This window comes from Centroberyx gerrardi, chromosome 6 (assembly GCF_048128805.1).
Source record: "Centroberyx gerrardi isolate f3 chromosome 6, fCenGer3.hap1.cur.20231027, whole genome shotgun sequence".
In the NCBI taxonomy this organism is placed as follows: Eukaryota; Metazoa; Chordata; class Actinopteri; order Beryciformes; family Berycidae; genus Centroberyx; species Centroberyx gerrardi.
In genome coordinates, this window is record NC_136002.1 from 475658 (window position 1) to 494534 (window position 18877).

Genomic DNA, 18877 nt, shown 5'->3' on the forward strand with positions numbered 1-18877 from the left:
CTCGGTAGTTAAAAACACACCTGCATGAATACTTTGTCTCGGTTATATGTTTAAACTCTCCCGGGTCACCGCGCGGCCGAGCAGGCTGCCATTTAACCTGCTAGGTAAAGTAGTTTTCCAACAATTATACAATCGGCGCGTCCAGCCAGACTCCATTCATAAATCCCAGGTTTAAGGGGACTCGGCTGTAGGTCAACGTTGTTTCCTGCCACAACACGATTTAAAGTGTTTTCCGTGTTCGTCAGGTACTGCTGCTCCATTCGGCCGACACATAGTCAGACTAACATACCTTGATTTTTTTTCTGAGGGCTGTTTCATAAAGCGAGATTACCAGTTAAGCCAGAGTTATTTCAGTAATTTAGGTTTATTCTGCATATTTTGAATGTTTTGTTTTTACCAAGTTACTTGTTTATACTACTTGTGTGAATTGTGATTTAATTTATCAAGTTTGTTTGCACTAGTTTGTGACTTAATTGTGATTTAATGTTTACATTTTGTTCTCATTTGATGCAGTTGTATTGTTTTATACTGGAATTTTAATTCCTGACCAATTTGTTGCTGCCTTTAAAAGGTTTACACTTGAATTGTAATTCCTGTTAATTTTGAAGATGTTTTACCAAGTTGCTGGAGCACGATTATTTATTATTTTAATAATAAATAACAATTGAGTACATTTACTGTATATCTATGTATTTATTTGTTACATTTTGTTTTACAAAGTTAGGAAAGCAATGTTAAAGTCAAGCCTGATGTTGCTGTACACATAAAAGAATGATCCCAGTCTCTTCCACACAGTGAGGCATAGCCTACAGTTTATTAATTAAACACTGGTATCGGATCGGTACTCGGTATCGGCCAATACCCAAAGCCCAGTTATCGGTATCGGTATCTGGACTGAAAAAGTTGGATCGGTGCATCCCTATGGCCTATGCCGTACTTCTAGACCAGCTGTTCAAACGTAATGAAAGTGGAGTTTTGTACGATGTGCTGAAGCTGCGTGATACCTTTGCGTTTCCAAGCCGTGAAGTTCAGTGGTTGTTTATCATGCATGAATTCCGGGTTGTTCCATAATGGGGTGTATTTACTTGGTGCTTGTGTTGAGTGTGTGATTTTGTGCGCTTTTCACCAGGCTGTCAGAGTCGTCACAATGGTGACATTTTGGAAACAGTTGTGCCGTTTTATGGAAGTGTTGATGAATGGTAAGGCTGAGATCCCAATTTCTTTACATTGCTGTTGTTCAGTTTCAATCCATGGGTAACATTGTTCAGTGGGGTGAATCCATTTGTTCATGATTTGTAATTGATTAGCCAGAAAATAGTTATAGAAGTTTGGTACTTCAAGACCTCCAAGATTTTTTTTGTTTTTGTAATGTTGATAGCTTGATTCTGTTTTTTTTTTTTTTTTGTTCCAGTAGAATTTTGTTATTATTGAATCTAAAGAGTTAAACCAGGAGGGGGGTGGTTGTGCTGGGGTAATTTCATCCATCTGTTTATATCATCTTCTGTTGTTTTAATTCAGATGTGGAGATGCAGCTGAGACATAAGAGCTGGTCCTTGTTAATCTTGGTTACTATTTAAGTGGCGCATCAAAGAGCATCTCCAGCAGAGAGGAGAGATGAATGAATGTCTTTTCACACCAATGCCAATCACAACCCCACCCCCCCACCCCACCCTGTTTTAAAAACGGGCTTCTTCCATCCTCTTTCTCTTTCTGCTCTTTATTTTCCATCTATTGTTCTTCTATTGTTTATAATTCAGATGTGGAGATGCAGCTGAGACATAAGAGCTGGTCCTTGCTAATCTGAGTTACTATTTCAATGGCGCATCAAAGAGCATCTCCAGCAGAGAGGAGAGACGAATGAATGTGTTTTCACCCCAATGCCAACCACAACCCCACCCCCCATCCCACCCCAATCTGTTTTAAAAACGGGCTCCTTCCATCCTTTCTCTTTCTGCTCTTTATTTTCCATCTAGGCTTTTACTCCAATTTCCCTCTTACTCTCAATGTCTACCTCTCCTACCTACTTTTGTTGCCAGGTTTTCTCCTTTCTTTCCACCTGTCACCATGTCTTTCAGCCTCCCCTAACTTGTTTTTGTCTTGCACTCATCTTGTCTAAATGTAACTCTTAGATGTGTTATTTGCTGTCTTTGTTTTGTCAAACTCTTTCTCTCCTTGTCCTCCCAGGTTGAAGAGACCTGCCATGAGCTACAGTGACACAGTGGCTTTTGCCATGGAGCACAGCTCCTACAAGTGCTTCAGAAAGACTGCTAACTTTGGCAGGTGAGATAGTTTCAAAACATTTATGATACTTTTAAGTATATACTTCAATTTTCTGAGTTATCTGATATCCATTAATTGCCACTTTGTTTCCAGAGGTTTGACTTTATTGTGATACCTCTTGAAATTTGGTGTGGCACTGAGTCCTAGTTTGGGAATAATTCCATGTGCTGCGTGGTAATAGATTGCCTTTATGAAGTGCCCTTATGAATTGACCCAACATCTGATCCAAAAGTACTCTCTTGATTGGTGCAAGCACAATTAATTTAGTGCAACCTTCTGAGATGAATAGATATCACTCAGTATATTTACTGATATGTGGTAGATAGCAAAGGGCCTTTGTTTATAAAAAAAAATAGAACTTCACAGGATGAGTGAAGTGATGTTAAAGATCTCCAAGATATTTCAGTTGCTCAGATTTTGACATCAATGAAGTTCCCATTGTAATGTTGATGGCTGAGGATACATGTGCTGACAAACTATAATTCAGTCAGAGACACTTACGTCAAAGGAGATTGGACCATTATAGCACTAATGGTTATACAGTTGTATTTGGCGGAAAAGGCTCTGCTCTTGAGGATGCTCCCCATGCGAGAGATTCTGCGGGGAGCGCAATAAACCCCCAAAGCAAAAGGTTGCTCCCTGCTCAAGTCTTGACCAGCAGGGAGTGCACACGAACCCCCAAAACAAAAGATTGCTCCCTGCTCGGGTCCTGAATTAGAAGGAAGTGCATAACCCCCAACACAACAGAGCCAACCCAGACCGCCATCCTAAGAGTAAATGTACCTAGCCTATATGACGCAACAAGCATGTTGCAACTCCCCTTGAATGCCAACAAAGCCCTTCTCATTCGAGGGGGAGCTCAGCAGCATGCCGGCCCCTCCTTGAATGAACATGTATCAAGATACTAGTAGTATACTGGAATCTTGCCGCAAGGGAAATATCCTACAACATTAAATGTACCTAGCTTATGTGACGCAACAAGCATGTTGCAATTCCCCTTGGATGCTGCAGAGCCCTTATCATTCAAGGGGGACCTCAGCAGGAATACTGGCACCCCTTCGAATAAAAATGTGGCAAGATACCAGTAGACTACCAGTATCTTGATACAAGGGAAATATCCTACACACTAAATGTACCTAGCCTATGTGACGCAACAAGCATGTTGCAATTCCCCTTGAATGCTAATGAAGCCCTTCTCATTCGAGGGGAGCTCAGCAGCATGCCGGCCCCTCCTTGAATAAACATACGGCAAGATTCCAGTAGATACTACTAGTATCTTGATACAAGGGAAATATCCTATGACATTTAATGTACCTAGCCTATGTGACGCAACAAGCATGTTGCAATTCCCCTTGAATGCTAATGAAGCCCTTCTCATTCGATGGGGAACTCAGCAAGAATGCTGGCACCCCTTTGAATAAACATGTGGCAAGATTCCAGTAGATACTACTAGTATCTTGATACAAGGGAAATATCCTACACACTAAATTTACCTAGCCTATGTGACGCAACAAGCATGTTGCAATTCCCCTTGGATGCAGAGCCCTTCTCATTCGAGGGGAGCTCAGTAGCATGCTGGCCCCTCCTCGAATGAACATACGGAAAGATACCAATACAGTATATACACTAGTATCTTTATACAAGGGAAATATCCTACAACATTAAATGTACCTATCCTATGTAAAGAGACAAGCATGTTGCAGTTACAAGTCTATAAGGTGTTGAGCAGAATGCTAAATGCTCTCAGAAGAGCAGATAATAATAATAATAATAATAATGCATTTTATTTGTATTGCACTTTTAATTCATAGTGAATCTCAAAGTGCTACAGAGTTAAAAACATAAAAATAAAACAAAGAAAAAAGAGATCGCTAACAAAAGTTAACACGAAAAAGCCTTCCTGAATAAAAAGGTTTTTAGGCCTGTCTTAAAAGAGTCCAGGGTCTGCGCTGCCCTTAGATGGTTAGGAAGGCTGTTCCACAAGCGTGGTGCAGCTGAGCAGAAGGCCCGATCCCCCATTGTGCGGAGCTTGGTACTGTGGGCCCGGAGGAGCAAGCTGTTGGTAGATCTGAGAGTGCGGGTGGAGGTTTGTGGGGTAATCAGTTCTTGTAGGTAGGGAGGCGCATGTCTGTTAATGCATTTGTAGGTGAGTAGCAGGACTTTGTAGTCGACCCTGAAGGAGACAGGGAGCCAGTGCAATGAAAACAGAGTTGGTGTTATGTGTACGTGTTTTCGCACTCTCATCAGGATCCTGGCAGCGCTGTTCTGGATATACTGGAGCTTCTGGATGCTCCTGCCAGGGATCCCAGTGAAGAGTGCATTGCAGTAGTCCAGTCTTGAGGAGATAAAAGCATGGACAAGCTTCTCTGCATCTGACAGGGTTAGAGTAGGGCGGAGTTTGGAAATGTTTTTGAGATGGTAGAAAGAGGTCTTGCACAGATGTTTTATATGGTCATGAAAAGTCAGGTGAGGGTCAAACCTAACACCCAGATTAGTGACTGAGGAGGAGAGGGGGATGTCCTGGTTGTCAAAGGTGAGATGAGGTATGGGGGACGACTGAACCTGGTGTGGAGTGCCAACAAGGAGAGCTTCAGTTTTGCTGCTGTTTAACTGGAGGAAATTGTTGCTCATCCAGGCCTTTATCTCCTCAAGGCAGGTGCTGAGGCATGACATGGCTGCAGAAGGGCTTGGGGCAGTTTTTATGTACAGCTGGGTATCATCAGCATAGCAATGGAAAGACATCCCATGTCTGCTGATGACAAGAGCAAGGGGGAGCATGTAGAAGATAAACAGGATGGGGCCGAGAACCGACCCTTGAGGAACACCACAGGTGACAGGGAGCAATCTAGACCTGCATCCTCCCAGTGAGACATACTCAGTCCTGCCAGAAAGGTAGGACTGAAACCACTTAAGTGCAGAGTCTGACAGTCCAATGGTGGTGTGGAGGCGCTCTAGGAGGATAATGTGATCCACAGTGTCAAACGCAGCACTCAGGTCAAGGAGAATCAGAAGAGAAGGGGACCCTGCATCAGCTGCCATCAGCAGGTCATTCGTAACCCTGAGCAGAGCTGTTTCAGTGCTGTGGGCTGAACGAAAACCTGACTGAAATTTCTCAAATAGGTTGTTTAAGGTGGTCCTGGAGCTGAGAAACAACCACCTTCTCCGACACCTTGGACAGGAAAGCAAGGTTGGAGATAGGCCTGTAGTTGGCTAGAACTTCCAGGTCCAGGGTGGGCTTCGTGAGGAGGGGGCGGATGACAGCAACCTTGAGAGCAGGTGGAACACTACCGGTTTGAAGGGAGAGGTTGACAGCTTGGGTGATCAAGGGGCTGAGAATGGGGATGTATGACTTGAGCAAAGCTGTGGGAATGGGGTCCAGGGCACAAGTGCAGGGTTTCATTTTCCTGAGGATTTCCTCAATGTGGCTCTGCTGGACACCAGCGAAATGGAGGAGAGACGGCAAGCTCCCAGACAGGGGGTCGATGACAGGAGAAGGCAGAGAGGAAGAGCTGGACATCAGAGAACGGATGTTGTTGACCTTGGCTCTGAAAAAGTAAATGAAGCTGTTACATCACTCTTCTGTAGCCTCAATTGGGGAAGATGATTGTGGCTTCAGGAGATGGTTTATGGTGGAAAAAAGATGCTTAGAGTTGGCAGGATTGTTATTGATTAGGTTGGAGTAGAACTGTGACCGAGCATCTTTAAGGGACTTGGAGTAAGCCCTTTGATGTTCATGGAAGGCCAGTTTATGGACAGTGAGCCCAGAATGTCTGAGGCGTTGTTCCAGGACACGCCCAGCTGTTTTTATTTTCTGCAGTTCATGTGTGAACCAGGGGGCAGAGCGTGAAAAATTGACCTCACGTGTCTTGACAGGGGCATGGAGATCAAAGACACTGCTCAAAGATGTATTATAGAGCTCCACTAATTCATCCACTGATGCAGAGGCTGGGCAGGTGATGTGCTTGGAGGTCCATAGTCATAATGGCTGGGTCAATGCTTTTCCAGTTCCGGAAAAACATTTGACGCTTAGGTTTAGTAGGGGGCGACAGGAATGTCAAGGCCATTGAGACCATGAGATACATGATACAATGAGCTGCATTTAACTTATAATTTGATTAATTTAAGGAAAATATACTACGACACTAAACATACCCAGCCCATGTGTGTAGCATATTGAACTCATAGCTTTTCAGAGGCGGCAGCCAGCAGCACATTGGCACCTTCATGCATATGCCAAAATACACGCTCCAATTCACAGAAACAACCTGAATTGAAAATGAAGCTCAGCTAACCAACAATGATCCACATCCAGCATAAATGCAATTAACTGCATACAAATGAGCTTGCAAAATGAAGTGCAACCTATTAAATGTAAATACTCAGGAGCTGAGACAAAATCAAGATTCCAGTCGAATATAGCCAAGAGATTCTTTGAGGAGCGCAATAAATACCCCAAAACAAAATTGCTTCTAACTAAAATGAGCTGCATTTAATTATTCCTGACCCATGTAAAATAACAACCGATTGGACAACTGATAGCCAATCAGCTGATAGCGTGCACGACTTCAGTGTTCTGCCTTAACTAACGCGATGCTTCATATGTTACAGAAAACTAGAATATCACTTTAAGCAAATATATGAGTAGCTGTCAGAGAATGTTTTTTTTATCCATCCTGTTATTTTTCATGTTGATTTCTCTCAACTTGATGTTGTTCATGGGAAATTTGAGGTCCAAGGAACAAAATCTAATCAGAGTTAGGAGTGCTACAACTATCTTACTTCATCAATCCTGTGAGAAAAACTGCAGCAAGTCAGAGGCAGTGCTTTTATTTCTTTGATATGAACAATGATGAATAACTTGTTTTCCCTGTAAACATTCAGTACTTTGTAATTGAATAGAAATTGAATTCAGTTGCGACTGAGCTGAGTATGTTCAGTGGGCTAAGAAATGGTGTGTACTACATAGAGGCTGAGGCCAAGTCCTGAGTCCAGGACCTGCATCCAACATACTCTTTCATTCATGTCGCCTCTTACATGGGCTTCAGGAAAATCCCTCTGCATTCCAACACAAACAATTCAAGGAACCAGTTGCTCAAAGTTCAGTAATTTTTTAAGGCCGGAGACAAGCTGGCTGACAGTGACCACAGTTGGTGGGGATAAGATGACTGTAACTGAACTTGTAGGCGATATTGCCCGTCAGCATCACACACTAACATTGCTTTACGTTCCACCTATCAGTGCAAGTGTTTTTCCATAGTCAGAACACAGAATAACAAACTGTCCTCTTCTGTCCTCTGCAGACACCTAGTGAACTTCTTCCTAGTGCTGACACAGCTGGGCTTCTGCAGTACATACTTTGTCTTCCTGGCAGAGAACATCAAACAGGTAGGTTGAGTCTGTATGCAATTATCACAAATTTTGTTCTGCTTTAATGCTGCCACCAATCAAAACCAACCTGATCCGTTGGGTCGTGGTACTCTAACCAATTTGTAACAAACAACTGGTTTAGGTGATTTCTAAACAAAGTCTCAAACATTGTCTCCATGCTCCCACCCATTAAATGAGTTGATAAACTAATTCAGAATGAAGCTTACTGTAAAAATCTAAAGGTAATTGGTTCTACTGAGAGAATTGTAAACCTGAGAAGATAAACTTTTATTTGTCCCAAGGGGAAATTTATCTGCTGCTCATAGTACAAATGTTAAAAGACAACATTAGTCACATACATACATAAAAAATACATCAATAAAGAATACATTTGTGTCCATACTATCACTCATGCATGCAGTCTCCTTCACACTCACACACATTCACTCCATCATCCAACAAATAAAGTATATATTTAGTGCTTGTTGTTTAGTAATTTAATTGACAGTGGTACCAGGGAAAATTTGTATCTGTTCAGCTTACAGTAGGTCAGCCTGCACCTTCTTCCTGATAGCATCAGTTCATACTTTGTAAAGAGAACATGAGGTGTGTCACAGGTGGTTTTCCTGGCTGCCAAACCACAGCTTCCTCAAAGATCCACGTAAATACAGAGCTTGGCAAAAATGGTTTTCGATATTATGCGCCTTACAAATGGAATGATTTGCAAAGGTCTTTGAAATTAGAATCCCTTGTTTCTTTAGAAAAGTTCAAATTCTTAATCCATGATTTTCCTAACATTGACTGTAACTGTTTCCACTGATTTGTCTTTGTCTCTGTTTGCTGATTGTTTGCTGTGTAGCAATGTATGAATGGACTTGTATGTCTTTTTTATATATGTTCTGTTGTTAGCAGGTCTCTCTTGGAAAAGAGATCTTGATCTCAATGAGACTTCCTGCTTAAATACAGGAAAAATAAAAAAGTAGTAGAGTAGGAAACAAGGAAGGCCTATGCATGCATTGTTTAGTAATTTAATTGACAGTGGTACCTGGGAAAACTTGTATCTGTTTATAGTAGGTCAGCCTGCACCTTCTTCCTGATAGCATGAGCTCATACTCTGTAAAGAGAACATGAGGTGTGTCACAGGTGGTTTTCCTGGCTGGCCAAACCACAGCTTCCTCAAAGATCTGAGTAGGAAACAATGGTGGCCTTCCTACAATTTTCTCTGCTCTGTTGATTAGGCGTTGTAAGTTTAATTGTCACATTACCAAACCATGCAGTTATGCCATAAAACAGAATGGATGGAGTGGTAACCCTGTTGAAGAGCAGCATAATGCTGCTATCTATTCCACAGTTTTAGCTTGCATCGACAGTGCAGCCACTGGTTAATATGGGAGCAAACATTATCAACTTCACTGGCCCAGTTGAGGTTATGATTGACAACCAAATATGTAGTGACCTGCTCACTAGTCTTTCACTAGTCTGCCATTCACAGAACACTGACTGAGGCAATACTATAATTTAAAAAATAAAAAAGATAAAATATGAGGATAAAAACAGAAAGAAGAGATGCAATCAATCTATACAGATAAAATAAAAAAATCCCAATGGGGTTCTAAATACATCTACACCAGACAATACACCAGATGACAAGCTAAGACACAACTGCACTGGAGAACAGACACAACAAAACAGCAGAACAATAACAAATACTAGGAATAGTGTCAGTGTGCTACAGTAGCCCTCAAGTAGTCAGCTAAATATAATAAACTAAAAAAGCCCTAATGAATGAAAGTCATAGGGGAGGGCAGTGTGGTGACGAGTGGGAGTTTGTGTGGGTGTTACAAGCTTTATTTATCCAGGGAAAGTTGACAGAACCATGCTCCTTTCCAGCAACACCATGCTTCACATTCATACAGTTCCACATATTCACATTGGGAGCTGACCAGTACAACCACAGTATTCTACTGGTGACCACTGAGCAGCTCCACTGAAGCAGTTGGAGGTTCAGTGCCTCACTCAAGGACATTCAACAGTAGTTGTTGAGGGAAGAGAGTGTGTTAGTCATTTACTTTCCCCACCCACATTTTCCCAGCCGGTTTAGAGATTGGAACCAGTGACCCTCCGATCACAAGCCTGGTTTTCTCTGATTATGTTTTTTTGGGCATTTTTGCCTTTATTAAATAGTTCAAAGTTTAGAGAGACACGGAAAACTGGGAAAGAGAAAGGGATGACATGCGACAAAGGTCCTGGGCCGGATTCCAACCCAGGACGTCACGTTTACATGGTACACGCCTTAAACCACTGAGCCACCAGGACGCCCCAAGCCTGCTTTTCTAACCTGTAGACTACTGCCGCTGTGTGTGTGTGTGTGTGTGTGTGTGTGTGTGAGTGAGTGAGTGAAGTAGAGTGAGTGAAATTGAGAACATTTTCTGTCACATTAAACACTCTTGGGTGCAGTGCTGCACCACTGTCCATAGAAGGTGCTAGTGCTATATAATACCACAGCACTGCTCAGTCACAGTCCCCATCACATTCCCCTCATTGTAATGAGCTTTTAAAAAAATAAAAATTAAATCTCTCTTTGTATCAGATAGTGATCTCCTTATCACATGGCATAGATAAGTCTGCCCTATTTCCATGTACTGTACATAGTATATGCACATAGATAAAGACCTCTTGTGCTTTATAATGCAACCCAATTGTGACTACACTACATTTTCTTTCCTTTTCTTTAAAAAAATGAGAGCTAGCAGCCCATCCTCCTGCAGTATTTTTTGTTTTTTTTGCTCAGATAATTCAGCAGAGATAGGCAGTAATGTAGGGAGAGAGGCATATGGCAGGAGACTGAGCAAATTTACTAATTTATGGCAGACCCAGTCATCAGGATACCCAATTTCCCAGTTCAAAATTATGAATTCACAGAAATAAATTAAACTTTGAAGTTTATGGTATTCCATCAGTAGATTATACGCATCAGTTATGGCATCACCCTCACATGCCCTTAGATTAGCCTACTGCTGCCCTAGGTCTACACTGTGTATAGATTTAGGGTAATGTTATTTATTTACTAATTGTTTGCACTTAGTGGCATATACTGAGGGGTTTATTTGTCAAAAGCTGAGCAAAGTTTTTTATCAAAGCCACCCTGCAAAATAACCAAGAGAGTTACTGAGTATTTTAACTGTATTAGTCCACTCCATTAATCAATTTTAACATGGCTTTAAAGATATGATCTTGAGAGTCCAGACATCATTTGTCTTTAGTTTGATAAAGATTGATCAAACTATCTTGAACATATCACATTATCAATTTATCATCTATTTGCAGCTAGACACTGCGATTTACCATACGTTCAGTTTTCAAGATATCATTACAAATTTTTGCCTGTTTACTAATTAAGGTATGACGATTTCAAAAATCATGTTTTTTTTTCTGTAACGTACGGTATACAGACAACGCTGTGGGATCGCAGTCAGTTTTTGCTATAAACAGAGGGGGCTGACTTCAGAATCAGGGGTAGATAGATTTAGATGGAAGATTTATCTCACTTGAGCCGACATGTCCTGAAAATTTCAGCTCTCTAGGACATACAGGTGATTATTTATGAATTTTTGAAGTTTTCATTTTAACGTCTATGGAAATTTGGCTATTACGTAATAAGCCACGCCCACTTTCATCAATTTCATAAGTCGACTTGGACTTTATCCTAGAACGTGTGTACAAAGTTTCATAAAAATTCATTCAGTCAATTATGAGATATAAACTTTTTGCATTTGTAGCGCCCACTAGTGATGGAACTCCAAATGCTTTTGTGGGTATGCTTAAGTGACACTTCTCAACATGTGTTACAAATTTTAGCTTGATTAGATGAATGGTCAAGGACTTATGCCCAATTTTGTGTTAGGGCATTTTTCATTAAAAGTTTATCGGTTGATAAAAGCCAACCCATTGGGGCAATCAATTATCCAAATAGCATTTTGAAAGAGGACAGTCCCAAGATGCTCCACACCAAGTTTCGTGTGAATCGGATGAACAGCCTAGGAGGAGTAGCGAAAAAACTGATTTGGAAACAATTCAAAATGGCGGAAAATCTAGTCCGACGGAAATGGGCGTGGCCTATACAGATAGATGCAGAATGACCCAAGGAATCAAGGGGAAATTTGATTCTACGACCTACAGTTCGGCCTAAGTTATAGGCCAAAATATAACATTGCTTGTTATAGCGCCACCATAAGACCAATTGACGTGGTTTTTGTTGCCTGAGTAACGGCTGAGACTTTGGACCTATCTGCCAAGTTTGGTTGCTGTAGCTCTTACGGTTTCTGAGATCCAGATACTTTTAGGGCAGAAGAAGAAGAAGAAGAAGCGGCAGAATAATAATAATCCTTACAAAAACAATAGGGTTCCAGCACCTGCGGTGCTTGGACCCCTAATAATAACTAGGAAAGGCTAAATTTTCTGAAGAAAATTTAAGTGTGCTTGTTGTCCTTGCAACAGTCACTTTGACTTGGTGTTTGCAGTACTAGCAGTGGTCACAGAGGGCCAAATAGAGAGATAGAGAGCTGTGTGTGTATCTTACACAGTGAAAATACACTGTGGATGGTCATACTTGCATTGACTAATGACTGGAACACCTTAGGAAAACTATAGAAAAACTATAGGTGGCAGTGATGTCAAATGACTGAATACAGGGCTTAAATGTTAAAGGTCCCATATTATGCTCTTTTTAGCAGTTTAAAACATTTCCCAGTGGTTTTTAAAACAACAAACAACCTCTGTGGTGCCTCTGCATCCTCTCAGTTTCTCCCCTCATTAACTATGTGCTGTTCTGAGTGGGCGGGGATGCTATGATAATGAGGCGTTGGTCTGATTGGCCGCCTGATCGGCTGGGTGAGGGGTGAGGGTGCAGATGCCGAAAAACTCCAAAACCAACATGGCAGCTGCTACAGGAGAAAACTGTGTGACCGAACATGTAAGGCCGTACATGTTTGAGCCGGAATCTGACAACAGAACAAGAGGAAGCAGCTGCCGAAGTTTTACAGACACGGTTACAGCAGGATGTCTCTGACTGGTAGGTTTAAATTTTTGTGTGTTGTTGGTGCTTTCTCACTCTGCGTGTGTATGTGGTTGTGTCGGCTATGTTGTCTTGATGGCTAGCCATAGTGGACTACCGTAAATCCTCTAATATTGGCCCGGGCCTTTAATTACCTCAACTGCAGAGGGTACCAGGCCTTTATTGGAAGCAAGCTTATATTAGAGACAGGCCTTTATTTCTAATTCCCTCTGTTTGATAAGTATATTTGCTCATATTTTAGTACGAAGCCTCCTTGTTTTCTGATCTGCTTCTGTTGGGGTACGTTAGGTAGATGTTTTTTTGTTACTGCAATGCATTACGATAATTACGGTCATCGACGACGGCATGCTCCAGAGACTTCCGCCGGCCGAGCCATCTTGTGGCACTTGTATGTTACTACAAACTACAGTTACAAACAGGCACCAGGAGTTTACCGGTATCCACCGTTGTTTGCATGTAAGCTGAAGCTAACTGAAGCTAACTGAACCTGGGCGCCGATGTGTTCCCGGTGATCTGGCCGAGATTTCGGCCGGATCACCGACCAGGAACGCGGTGGAGAGGCAGCGGCGGAGAGAGGAGACGGACACGGTCCAGCCATATACTAGGTTTTGACCTAGTCTTGTTTCCTTTCCTTTTTTCTCCCGGCCTGTATTTGATGCCGGCCTTTATTTGTTCGTGTCGACCACGGCCCCGGCCATTATCAGAGACCCGGCTTTTAATTGACTACAGGCCACTATTAGAGGATTTACGGTATTTTGTATCCCATAAAAATGATATCTAACGTCACCTGCCGGAGTGTCTTGCTTTGTGAGTGTGTGTTATTGTTTTGTCATTATATGGTAACTACTGGCTTACTACTACTACTACTACTACTACTACTACTACTACTACTAACTGGCTACTTTGATAGCTGCTGTAATGTTATTCCATGAAACATCTAACATGTACAACTATAGCTGAAATATTCAAACACTGCATCTCATGGAGGCCTGCTGGTCATTCCACCTGTACATGAGACTGCACATCTTACCAGTTTTGGAGTTGACACCTTTATTGTTTATGTCCTAAATTACATTCATTTGTACAGTACTCACATCTACTCTAAATTGTCTGTGCTAAATAATAAACATATAATATAGATAAACGTAATTGTCAGTGTAATGTTCTTATAAACCTTGCAAAATTCAATAACCGTTACCCTTTCTCATTCCTTAGGTTACCAGAAGAATGAATCAGCTTCAGCATCCACCTACATGCATGTGGATCATCCTGCTCTGGAGCCTGTATGTTTGAATGTGTTCTAGGTACAGAATGCAATGAACATTTATAAAGCAGACTATGGGCCCTTACGGCTTAGAGGTATAGAGCAGTAAGTATCTTTTATGCATTCTGTGCATAAATTGATTTGCCAAATAATGATATGGCCAATATGTGACTTTTGATAATACTATACATGACAATAAATTTGAGTAAAATAACTGTGTGTTGTTATACTTTATTACACATCCATGTAGAAAAACAACTTTAGCATACCTAAAAGTCTTTTACTGACATAGGACAAAAAAGTTACTGAAAAAGTAATATTATCCCACACACTGTCTACACTTGCATGGTGCTTTATTATGTTTCAGTCATTGAAATGTAATAAAGCACCATGCAAATGTAGACAGTGTGTGGGGTTATATATTTATTTATATTTTTTTTTCTTTACACACCAATGTAAACTAAATGTGAAACCAATGAGTAACCACAACACTGACTGTTCATACAGAATAAAATTATTTTACTATAGGCATAAAAAAGGCACATGTAAAAACATAATATACTGCTTATGCAGGACCATAATGGGGTGCTGTTATGTTACAAAATCTACATCTGTGAGTGTACACAGGGGTGTGTTCCACTGTAGCAGTTATTGCAGTGTAGTAAAGTAGTGCAGTATCAATCACAAAAATGATTTATAATATGATTTTAGTTATCTGTTATGTATTCTTGGAACACACCCGACTACAACCTGACCTCATTCCAGTTAACCAAAACAAAGGAAGAAGAAACTAGGTATTCAAATGAAATGTATTCACAGTATGTGTACCCTCTTCTCAGTGGTTACAGGTATGTAGCCTACATATCCTTTGCCAGCTAGGGTTGGGGCTTTCTAGTTCGCAGGGTAAGAGTGGTGATACCAGTGTGTGTGGTGCTGTGCATACGCTGTGACTTCCCTGATGCTGCCAGCTGCATTGGGTTCAGGGCGCACAGGTCTTCTGGGATGGGGATCTTCAAAACCTGGCTCACATAAGGTGCGGGGTCCTGGAAGACGTGATCAAAGATGAGGTCCATCAACTCATCGACGTAATCTGTGGAGTAACAGAAACACAGAAATCGTCAGTTGTTCCATTACAAAAGAATGTACATCACATACTAGTGTGTCCTGAAACTGGCAAGTAGCAAAATGTGCAATTTTGATTTATAGATTATTTTATGCTATAGTTTATACTTGATTTTGAAAAGCCTGTCAGTGACATCATATTGTGCAATATGAAGTAATGAAAAAATTAACTAACTTTTCATGTCGGAGCTGCAACGAGTCATTCCTGTAAAAAAATTTCCGAAGACAATAACTGATGTATTCAACATATCGTCTGCCAGACCACAAACCTGAACTTCTGATGTGTTGCTGCAGAGTTTTCAGTGATAGCTGTGTGCCAAGTGGTCTGTCACTGGGGGGGCAGTCTGGCAGCCAACATGTTATACCATTGGGAATGTCTGAGATCTGCTGGCCTAATAGCAGGGAATAGAAATGTTTAATGCATCCAATTATCTCAAATATTTTTTTAGGATATTGCATCATGACTAATACCTACACCTTACAATATACTGCAATCCAATACTACATTACCACAAACTACAGCCTCAATAATTACTATGTAGTTGATTCTAAATGTTTCTAACACAGTCTCAAGAAAAATAGGACATCATAACGTCCAGGAAGGTAGTATTTATTGTCTCGGTGTTCAGGTATTCTAGTAATTTTTTGCCACAACCCCAGCTGATTACAAGACTAGAGTTACCTTACATCTCATCAGCCAATATATCCCTTCCATTCATTTGGCGTTAGAAGTGAAGTGAGTCTCCGATAAACAAAGTACTTTAGAGTTTTGCCATGTTACAGTTGCGGTTGTCTCGTTTAAGGAGATGTGTCCGCAAAGTGAGCCAGAGGAGCTAACCTTAAGCTGGTGATACACTAGACAGCTATTGCCCCGATTTTAGCCAGGATTCACAATCGGACTGAGTCTGTCCTGGTCTGCACTAGTCTGCAAATTTTGGGGCAGTCGGCGTGGCCAGGTGGCACAGAAAATCTATAAGTGTGTGAGGGAAACAGACTCTAATCTCTTGCCTCCCGACGTGAGTTGGAGCCACTACGATTATATCAAACATGTTTAATTTTTACAAGCGGAATCTGGACGCAGTCAGGTAGTGTATACTCGTCAACAACTCAAATGCGAATGGATCCCATCAACAGCCAATGAAAAACTATGAAGCTATGCCATAACAAGCCAATACGGTGTTTAGCTCACACCAAGGAGCAGTCAACTAGTTAATTCTTCATACAATAAATTTATAGATAGGCCTACCAATCTTTCTGGTACCAAGGCACACAGGAAGGAAGACTCAATTATTGATTACACAAAACCTTGGCTGCCAGATACCGATTTTAGACCGGAAAGTCAGGTTTTATAATTATTATTTATTAGCCTACATGTCCGGTTGGTAGTCCCGACCGGACAATGTAAATGCGCAGTCCAGTTTTGCAACATAATCATCTGGCACCATAGCCAACATCGCCTACAAACGTTCTCAGCTCCCACTTGATAGCTTTGCTCCATGTAGCAACAGGTAGTTGATTCACATTTTGCTACTCGCCTCCAGCTCCCTATGCAGTCTGTGCAGTCCATACTCCCCACGTCTGCCCTTCCACAACTTTATGTAAATGCATTTTGGGTCTGTTTATTTTTTGGTCATTCTATTTTCCTCCCTCTCTGCTTCTCTCTCTCCTTTCCACTTTCCAGGCCTTGATGGTGCTGAAAGACGCACAGCTCTATATTCAGGTTGCAATCCCAAAATGGGCTTTTTACATTTTTGTTATTTTATTTTCTGTTTTACAAAGGAGAAAAGGAAAATCAAGTCCTTTGTAAATGTTGTATCTGCCTTTCTCACCAGGAAAACGGAAAATGCCTTGTATATTTCTGTTTTCCATTTTTGGATTTGAAATGAAAATTAAATCATCATTCGTTTTTTCATTTTTTATTTGCTGTTTCTGAAAAGAAAATAGAATGACCAAAAAGACTGTTTTGCCCTCTGTTTCTTCCTTTATTCCATGCAGATGGTGGCGCAACAACAACAGCAAGCTCTAGTACCCATAAAAATGTGATGTATGCTGTACCCCCGTTTGCTTTGCTACCGGCATCTCGTAGCGTACCGCGAGAGCTCGTGTTTTCATGGGGGTTTGGTGCGTTCAGTTTGGTTCAGTTGCAGTAACAAGTCGAGTAGTGTGTGATCCCTCATCTGGCGTAGTCGTTAAGTGTGTGATGCCCAGTTTTTCAGTCGTCATAAAGAATCTGCAGAAACCAGTCGGTTAGTGTATACGCCCAGTCTTTTCATAATCTGTTAGGATTTTAAAAGTTGTGTGGTTTATCCCCAGCTTTAGCTAACGCAAATGCTAATGGTAGATTAGCTAGCTGCTAGCGGCACTAGCCCCTAACCTTGATTATAGTACGTTTGTCATATCGGCACCGGGTTAACGAGATGAGGTGCTCGTTTTGGCCAGCTGAGGTACAACCGACTGTGGCTACACATGTTTTTGCCTTGTTACGGCCTATGCCAGATCCTGGCCATGGTTTGGGGTGTGTTGCTGTCTGTCTCTCTCTATTTCAGACCCGCCCCCTTTGACTCAGTGATTGGTTGTGAAGTGGCCTCACCTGGAGCTTGTTGGCAATCAGGACCAGTATAAAAGCCGGAGAGAAGCTCCAGTCACTGCCACTTGGCCACTCGACAGCCAATCCCTCAGTTTATGTGTGTGCGTGTTGTAGCGGTTGCTAATCGCTGTTTTGTCATTTGTAAACTTTGCTGGCTCATATTGTGGAAGCTCTGTAAGGGTGTGCTGCCACTTGTTTTACTCCCCCCTGTACTCCTGTTTGGTCAATCAGGGAGTTTATGATTGTACTTTTTGTTTAACCCAGTTTAGCTATCTTTGTTTCTAGGAAGTGTGGGTTTTTTTATTTATTATTTGGCCACCCTTGGCCACCCTGAAGCCTACAAAAGCTTCCTTGACCTACTGAATGAGCCGTTGGTAAAATAAATTATCTTTTGTTCACTTTATACCTGTTTTTCTCCCTTTCTCCTGGACTTAATTTATGTTACCCCCTTGGCACCCTAGACAGCATTTAGGGGTCGTAACATAAATGGGGGCTCGTCCGGGATACTTTTGTAGTCTGGGATATTTTGTAGTAGTCCAGGATATCTTCTAGTAGTTCGGGAGCATAGCTCTTTTTGACGCGCACTGTTGTGTTGTGGCTGTTTTTCAGGGATAAGCAGTTGTGCTGACAAGAATGGCTTTGTTTGATTTGGAAGGGTTTGTAAGTAGTCCTATCTTAGAGCAGCTTGACAAGTGTAGGAAGGATGACTTGTTTTTGATTGCTGTGCACTATGCTATTCCTCTATCTAGATCTCTTGTTAAGAGTGAGTTAAAGGCCATTATTTTGGATGAATTGGTGAGAAAAGGTGTCATTCAGTTACCTGAGCAGCAGGCAACTTCGGATGGTCTTGATTTTGCAGAGGCTGGGGTGTTCACAGCTGCGAGATGCCCTGAGTCTCCCGTGGAGAGGGTGAGTACTGTTAAAAAGCAGGCTGAGGTTAAGCCACCTCTTTCGTTGCCACGGTTTGAACCCTTCTCTGTTGAATCCTCTCCCTCGGGATCAAAGATTGATGCCCGGTTGAAAGTGCGTTTGGCCCGCCCCCAGCTTGAGGCTCAGGAAAAGGCACAAGCGCTAAAGAGGGTGCTGGAATGCCAGTTAGAAATCCGTAGGTTTGAGGCTGAAACTGCAGTTAAGATGCGTCAGCTTGAAATGCAGTCCCAAATGAGGGCTGGATCTGGTGTGT

The 18877-nt window shown here is 41.7% G+C and overlaps 1 protein-coding gene across 2 annotated transcripts in view; it reads left to right on the forward strand.

The window, feature by feature from the left end:
- The window catches only part of slc36a4 (solute carrier family 36 member 4), a 237150-nt gene that overhangs the window by 21974 nt on the left and 196299 nt on the right, over nt 1–18877 (forward strand). For both annotated transcript variants that reach the window (XM_078284357.1, XM_078284358.1), the window contains exons 6-7: nt 2185–2280; nt 7581–7665. In XM_078284357.1, coding sequence (XP_078140483.1) covers nt 2185–2280; nt 7581–7665 — 181 coding nt within the window. The remainder of the gene's footprint in view (nt 1–2184; nt 2281–7580; nt 7666–18877) is intronic.